Here is an 8,434-nt window from a genome sequence, read left to right on the forward strand (position 1 = left end):
GGAGAGAGAGAATCCCAAGCGGGGTCTATGCTTGGTGCAGAGCCCGACATGGGGCTCATTCCAACAACCCTGAGATCATGACCTGAGCTGAAACCAAGAGTCTGGACACTTGACCAACTGAGCCACCCAGGCGCCCCTCTTTTAGCATATGTAATAATGCAGTACAATGTTATCAACTGTAGTCATATTATACAGTAGATCCTCAGACCTTGTTCATGTTATAACTGAAAGTTTGTACCCTTTTACCAACCTGTCTCCATTTCCCCCAACTCCCCAGCCCTTGGTAGCTACTGTTCTACTTTGTGTTTCTGTGAATGCGACTCCTTCCCGCCCCGGATTCCACTTACAAGCAATACCATGCAGTATTTGTCTTTCTGGTTTGTTTCACTTAGCATAATGCCCTCCATTCCCTCTTGTTGTTAGAAATGCCATTTCTTTGTTCATGAACAATAATTCTTAACCCAGTGCAAACAGGATCATTTAATTTTATCTGAAGCCCATCTTTCCTTTCCCTTTCAGCTTCAGAATGAGTTAGAAAAAGGTGAACGGGACAATGCAGAACTACAGGAGTTTGCCAATGCCATTCTCCAGCAGATAGCAGATCATTGCCCCGATATCCTGGAGCAAGTGGTCAACGCATTAGAAGAGTCTTCCTGACCCTGCTTCATGGGGAGTGGCCAGCCCAGCAGCCTGCTATAGTAAATCCGGGAGCCAAGAAAGAAGAGCTATAAGGAACGGGCACCCAGAAACTTCTTGGCACCCAACAAACACTACAAACTGTATCCTATCTTGGTTGGTCCTTCAAGTGTGATTCCAGCACCCTTTCTACAGTTGACCGCTTAACTCTGCCTTTCTACTTTGGATATTGTCTCTACACTAATTTTCTTGATGTCCAGGTTGGTAAGTGGCCAGATTTCCGTGAAGAACTGCCATCCAGTCATCAGCAGTGGACTACTGTGGAAGCTGGTGGTTCTGCCCTTAACAGAGGGACATGGAGCAGAGAGCCCTTTTTCCTTCTGTCCTTGACGTGAAAAGTAAATCTGGAATCTCCTTGGAGTTCAGCATATTGAAAGAAACTTCCCAATGGACTAAGAGAGCTGAGTGTTCTAATATTACAATAGGTGCTTTCTCCTAAAAGGGTTAAAAATTTAAAAAAAAAATCTTTAAAAAAGAGAGGGGAAAAGAGAACAGAGACAAAGAGAAACTGACTCTTCTTTTTACTGTCTCTTTTGCTTGCTTTCACATGTAATGTTTCATGCAGGGGAGCTGCAAGGCTTCATGATGGCTTAGTGAACACTAATACCCCAAGTTTGGAGTCTTTATCCAGCCCTGTTTATCTCACTTATCCTTGCCCTCCTCAGCCAGTTAACAAGAGGATAGTGTGGACAGTTCTCCCCGTGGTCCCTCTTGCTTAAGACCTTTGACCCTATTCTATTTAGTCTGTCAGATCATATATCTCGATCTGAAAGAGAAGAAGGGTTTGACCTGAGGCCCTGCCGTCACCACCCGCAGCTCTGCTTCTTTAGAAGATGACCGTTCTGTGGGGCCAGGCTGGTTTCTTCTAAAGCTCCTCTTCATTGGCATGCTAGATAGACCCTTGATGCTACCCACCACCCACGTTCCCTATTCTTGCAGCCCAGTGTTTGCTGATGTTCATGACCGGCCTTCCTCCCTTCCCGCAGAACCATGGCTTGTGCATTGTCTAGAACCTCCTCTGGCACAAGTGAATATTTCTCATCCCACACACATTCCTTTCTCCATTCTTTCATGCAAAGAATATTTATGAAATGCCTACTGTGTGTAAGTCACTGTTAGGTACCCATCCTTGAAAAAAGTCTCTCTCCAGGGATGGAGAAGTATAAAGGATTCCATGAGACATACCTGATTGAATCAAAGCAGCAGAAGGCCTGCCCCTCCCCTCCCCACTCCTTTTATCTTAGTAGAAGTCCTCTTTTCCAGAAGAATCTTTCACAAATGAGCCTTTCTCATTGCTCACTGTAATGGAATTGATGAGTCTGGGGAGCACGAAGCTGAGTTGCTTACTTGCCTGCAGGATCTTAGTTGATGGTTCAGGATTTTTGTTGTTGTTGCTGTTACTCTACAAGAGTGTAGCGTTTGGTGGGGGGTGGCTACAGCAGTGGATAGTGTTTTCTTAACACGTCTGCGCACACTGCATGGAACCTGGCCAGCTCCGTGTCACAGATCAGAAAATTGACCCTAACATTGCAAATCCCATTGAAGGTATTGACATCTTGAAGGGCATTCTTCCCAAGCTTAGACAGTGGCAGTCATAAATAATCAGGCACCAAGAAAGAGACTACTTAACCCAAATCTAGCCCTTTGACCACCTCTCTGGCCAGATGCCCACCAGACACTCACATCTTCTGATAAGAGTTGCTGGGCTAGATGTGCTTCCCTTGCACTCTCCCCCTTCCCCCTCCCCAGTTATTCCTCCAGAGAATCTGGTGCTGCCTGTAAAGTGACCACGGCCATCAGCCCAGTATCTTCCCACCAGCAGCCCTCGACTGTCCCATTAACTTATATGGTCATATCTCCAGCTGCCCTAATTCCCTGGTGTAAAACAGTCTGTCCTGTGAGAAGCTGTAGACTGTTTCTTATCGAAGGTTAAGTGGGCTCTGCTCATAAACTTCTTACTGAGATGCTTCCTGATAGCCAGGCTGCCCAGAAGTGGGGGAGGTGGGAGATGTAGGGATTAGATAGTAAGTAGTGGTCGTTTGTGCTCAGTCACCTCAATTCTGTTTATTTATTGCGCTGCCCGTAAATCATATAGAAAGTCCCCAGTACTTAGGCCTGAAGTATTGGAACGTCACTTTATCTACCATAATGCAGAGAACTGAGGTATGATGATACCCTTCACAGGACTACAGCAGGCCAGAGCAGGCAGGCAGGAGGCCATGCCCGGAGAAGTGATGTGGCCCTGGCTGCCATTCTCCAGCAGGTTTGGCAGGGGAGGGCATCAGTCAGGTCTCACTAGATCCTGCGCATTCTGTCTCTACTCTCAAATACAGTATCTGCCACACTCACCCACCTGCTGTGTGACTCTCACTGCACTTCCTTTCGTCCCCTTTTCATTCCAATCCTTCCTGTTGCTTCCCCTCCAAAACCTTATGGAAGACCTCTGGCAGTGTTTCTAAGAAGAACAACTCCTGGGACAAACATCATATGTCTGGTATCTGTGAACCGTACCAGGGAAGCACCTTGATTCCTCTTGGGTGGTCATCCTAGCATCTCAAATGGTTCTGGGGACTGTTTGGTTCTTGATGAAAGTAGGCTCTGGCCAAACTTTAATAACAAACATGACCTGACTTTATATTATAGGGGCAAAATTAATACAGTGTCTAGTACATAGAGCATCTTACCAAGTTGAGCTCATTCATCAAGCCAACTTTTACTAAATGTGCAGTTTCCATCACACAAAGACTTATCATTGCATGACACTCCTCTGATTTTCATGGTTTCACAAAGTCACTCAACTGCTGGCGAAGGTCTGTAGCCTTGAAAACTCACTGCACGTTGCCTATTCCTTTCACCAAACTCATCTATTCCTTTGGCAAGTCTAGTTGCCCCTTAGCACCTAGAGATCTGTGCCCCAAATCAAGGTCATCATAAAAGGGGACAGGAAGAAGAGTGGGTGGGATCCAATGCAGGGCTCGTGACTAAAAAAATACAATGTGATTTTTTTTCATCTTTTCATATACCTCTATCCCAGGTACTCATTGAGTCCTTGATGAAGTATCTCAATTGAGATTTACAAGGACTTGGGTACCATTTGAAATGGAAAAGATTGTAAATGGGCTTTAATATATTAAGAAATATGAATGAGAATCCCCAAATCCATCTCAGCTCTAACCTTTAACCTGGTATCTTCTAGTCTAATGAAAAGCTAAATGCTTCTCTCCCTTACAGTTGATCTTTAGAAATACTAGTAAAGCAGATGGGACCCAAGACTGCCTTCAGTGTTGACAGTGTCAGTGTGACCTGGCACCTTTTTCACCTTTTGTCACTGAAAATCTGTTTGGTTTTCCACAAGGAGCTTGTTGGCTCACCCACTCCTCAGAAGAGGAAGAGGAAATCATCACAAAGTTTTAGTCAACTGCTGAGCTGATCCCTCCCCTATGACGTTCAGGATTGGCATTTGGATTTGCTGCTAGAAAGTCCTGCTGATCCCAGAACCATCCTGTCCTCCCCTTTGACCCCAGTAGTGAAGCACAAGCCCACCAGCTACCCTCAGGGGTTTTGAGGAAAGAGCAAATCAAGGAATACGTTGCTACTTGGAATGTGACCTTCACATGGCGCTTCCTGAGTCATGGTGGGCCCTGTGTCCGTCATATCAGTAACTTCCATGTCTGCCTCTCCAGCCTTACCTCCCACCCACAAGAGTTCAGAGCTGTGGAAAAGCAGGTGAGGACAGAGAGTAGATGCAGTAGGGCATCCCACCCTTTGCCAAGCCTGCAAGGCCAACCCTCCATCACTGCCAGTGCTTCTCAGGACAACGACTTGAACTGGTCAAAGAATTGTTTTTAAAAGAATCTGGAGTTTTCCCCACGTGGACTAAGGGAATGTCTGGGCAAGAAAAAACACACACACATTACAGGGAAATCCTTCTGAACAAAATGGCTGTCTTCACTTACTCTTTTTAATCAAAAACTGTTTCCAGACTTTTTAGTGTCAAAACTGTAACCAAGTGTCTCCTGATTTTTTCCCCAATGTGTTTAGTGAGTGCTGTGACCCTCTTGTAGGTATTTCTTCTCCTGACTCTTTTGGGGGAAAGGTGGTTTTAGGATTGATTTGGGGGGAGCGGATCTTTGACCCATCCCACCTCTTTTGTTTCTCTGCTTGTCAATATTGTCTGTGTGGTTCAGAGCATTGGGGCAGTTACATTGTGTCCATTGTTGAGATGATTAAGATATTAAAAAGTAGTTTGTAGAACTGAACAGTTAAAGAGCTGTGTTTTTAAAAAATGCAAAGCGATATCATGTTAATAAAGGAATTCAAGCTACGGGGCAGTCGAACTCCTACCCCTTCTCCCAAGCTGGGCTGAGGTGACAGCCGGGCTCCCCACTTGGAAACACTCTCCAGGTAGGTAGGACTGCCTGGGAGACAGAGACAACTGCTGAGTCAAAGGAATTGGAATCTGGGGCTCTGAGGGTCCCATTTGTGCCAGAGATCTCCTGTACATCCTCGGGACCTCGGGGTAGAGGTTTCGGAGGGTGTGAGCCTGTAACCACCCTCAGACCTGCCTGGGTCCCATGTCAGTGTGCCTGATCCTGTGTGGGAGCCCCCCCACCACGCTCCCCCAGCCTCTTTCCTGCCAGTAGGTGCTATAGCAGCCAGCGACACCCCACCCCTGGCACGCAGGCCGAAGGGCCGCACTCACGGCTCACTTCCTTCTGCCTTCGGTCCCCAGATGCTTTCCCTTAAAGCTTTTCAGGCCGCCCGCCACCCTGGCCAGGGCCGCCTCTCTGGACCCCGGTGGGGCAAGGACAGGAACGCGGCCAAGCCAGAGAATTCGGCCTCCGGCTGTGAGCCCAGCTCTCCTTCCCGCGCCCGCCAGTAACTGCGATCCGCCGTGGTGTGGCGGGCACCCCCGGCTCGCCTGCCCGGGACCCCACTGAGCGCTCAGGGCGGCCGGGGTGCAGGCCTGATGTCCCCAGGACCTGCTCCCCTCTCTCAACGCACGGCACGACTCCTTCTAGCTTGAGTTCCTTGTGGTGACAGTAGCAGCTGCAATGATCATGTCTGTGATGCAAATGCACCCGCTGCCTTCAAGTGTGTGTGTGTGTGTGTGTGTGTGTGTGTGTGTGTGACGGCCGGAGTCGTGTTACTGACAGGATAATGACATTACAAACAAATTGTGTTATGGTCAACTTTGCCTTGATAATTATTGTAAACACTTTGTCCATTTTTTCTTTTTTATTCACAAACTAAATCCATCAGGAAATTATAAAGTTATTTAAAAGTTGTGTGCCTTGTCTTTCTTTGAGCCTCATCCAGTCTGCTGATGCAAGCGAGAGGAGTCCTCAGATGCCAGCACGGCGTTGCCCCGGTGAAGGCGGGGGCGGAGGAGCCAAGGCTGGCTCGGGCCTGGCGGGCGTGTGCTCAGGAGTGGGCCTCCTGCAGGTCCCGCGCAAGCCCTGCACTGGCAGCCCCCTTACAGCTCTCTAGAGTCGCTTCCCACCTGCCTCCTCCCTCCTGCCCTGTTAGGCCCTGAGCCAGGTCCCCATTACATCTAGCTGCGTTTCTGGAGCTTGAGCTCAGGTGGGGGAGCAGCCAGGGTGTGGCCGAGGGGCCTCCACTCGGGACTCCTTGGGCTTCATTGGGGTGTACCCGATGTATTAGCTCAGGGATGTGGGAGCTGTAGCAGCCGACAGGAAGTGCAAATACCAAAAATAAAGGAACCAGAGAACCTGTGCTTGAAAATTCCCAGTTTGGAAAAAAAAAAGAAAAGAAAATTCCCAGTTTGGGTGTCTCTCTTGGGCCTTATGCTCAATAAGAAATTATTCTGGGTGGACGTGTATGAGAATGCGTTTTCTGCCTCTCTCCATTTCTGCATCCACCCCGGGTGAGATCAACCTGCTGGCTCCCCTGCCCCCCTCCTGTGGAGATTCCTGTCCACTGTGTGTTGGCACTCGGAGGCAGGCAAGTCCGATGTGGCCCCTGCTGACAGGTTCCCCCACACCTGGGCTCTAGCCCTGCCTGCCTCAGCCCGAGCAGCTGCTGCGAAGTCGTGCCAGGTGGAGGAACACCTGGGAGACGGTGCTGTTTACAGGCCTGGGAACCCAATGTTGCTCGTTTTGTCACCATGAAGCAGGAACAATTTCACTTGCAGAACATGTATCATACTGCAAAATATAAAATCACAAGCAGATGTGTCCACAGAAAACTGTCAGATTACACTGGTCAGCTGTTTCCAGGGTTTCCATTAATCTCATTTCACTATTTGTTTATTCACTCTATGGTCTACCAGCACTCAATTGCAGACAAATGGACACAGAGACCACAAGGTTTAAGGAAAAATATTTGAGAGGAGAATTTGCAATTGAGAATTTCATCCATTAACTTGTTTTTTCCTCTGAATTAGGAAAAGACTGCTATTATTTAATTTTTTGAGGTGGAATATCTCAGGCTGGCTAAAAGATGTTTAAGAACTCATTAGCCTCGGGGTGCCTGGGTGCCTAGCCCATTAAGCACTCAACTGGATTTTAGCTCAGGTCACCATCTCGGGGTTGTAAGATCGAGCCCCACACCAGGTCCATGCTGGGTGTGGAGTCTGCTCAAGATTCTGTCTCTCCCCTCCCTCCCCCACCCCCTACCCCTCCTTCTCTCTCTCAAAAACAAAACTAGTTAGAGTCTGGGGTGAGAGAGTGTTCTGGGATCCACAAGCTTTCCTAGATGTCCTGGAAAGAGCCCTGGACTCCCAGCGGGAGCCTTCGGCTACCCCTTGACCTCTCAGCCTCTCCTCAACCTTTCCCTTGAAAATAAGGCCACCTTCTACTAGTCACAAGCCGTAACCCATGAGGAATAATATATGATTATGTGTTTCCTTTTTGAAAACTCCTTTAAAAGTGTAAAACAAAATTGCTTTTTTCACATCTGCCATTTGCTTTAGGATAAACCAGTATGTGTGCTGGGGAGGTGGCGAGGGGCCAGTCATACATATGGAAAGATGGGCCGTGAATTGGTACCTGTTGAAACGGGTTCAGATGCACGGGGTTCGTTATACTGTTCCATTATCGTGAATGTTTGAAATTTCTCTGAGTTAAATATTCACATCCTTCAATTTGCTGGCCCAGTCATCACGCATGGACCTTCTTCTCCAGGATCCAAGTAATCTGCCCACTCAAACTGCCACCAGAGCCCTCAGTTCAGTATTCAGACTCTTCTGTGTTCTGGGCTCCAGAGATGCAAACAGCAGTTTGGGCATGCCTTCCAGGTGTCAGGCTCAGGTGTCAGCACTTCCCATGTTTATCTCATTTCATTGTCATAGCAATCCTATGAAGCAGGTGCTATTGTTCCCATTTTACAGATGAAGCACGGGGCAATGAAACACCTTTCTCCTGGTCCTGTAGCTCATAAGTGGTAGGGCCCGAGGTTAAACCCAGCTCCGTCTCCAGGGCTCGGGCTCTTCAAGCCACGACTGTGGCCACTTCTGTTAGAGACCTCAGTCCAGTGGAAGAAAGGTATCCCAATAAAATCTGGGAGCACAGAAGAGCAGGCAATGCTCTTCATAGACCTACAAGTTTGACCTTGAATGGCAAACTGAATTTTGCCAGCAAAGGGGTTCAAGGATGGGGAAGGCAGAAAAGGCCTGAGCAAAAACAGGGAGGGGGCAAAGGCCGTAGGGTATTTGGGGATTGCAAGCAGTCTAATGTCAAGATCTTGGCTTAAGACCCTCGAGGAGAGTGCGGCACCT

The 8,434-nt window shown here is 48.1% G+C and overlaps 1 protein-coding gene across 27 annotated transcripts in view; it reads left to right on the forward strand.

Moving 5' to 3' along the window:
- Nucleotides 1–5,984, forward strand: part of ERC1 (ELKS/RAB6-interacting/CAST family member 1) — a 545,178-nt gene extending 539,194 nt beyond the window's left edge. For 26 of the 27 annotated variants that reach the window (XR_012017870.1, XR_012017872.1, XR_012017874.1 and 23 more), the window contains one exon: nt 520–5,984. Coding sequence is in view for 16 of the 27 variants with exons in the window: in XM_072799507.1 (XP_072655608.1) it covers nt 520–657 (138 nt within the window). In the remaining 11 variants the exon portion in view is untranslated. The remainder of the gene's footprint in view (nt 1–519) is intronic. The other variant, XR_012017867.1, reaches the window with a different exon arrangement.
- Nucleotides 5,985–8,434: the final 2,450 nt, after the last annotated feature.

Source organism: Canis lupus, chromosome 25, assembly GCF_048164855.1.
Source record: "Canis lupus baileyi chromosome 25, mCanLup2.hap1, whole genome shotgun sequence".
Taxonomy (NCBI): Eukaryota; Metazoa; Chordata; class Mammalia; order Carnivora; family Canidae; genus Canis; species Canis lupus.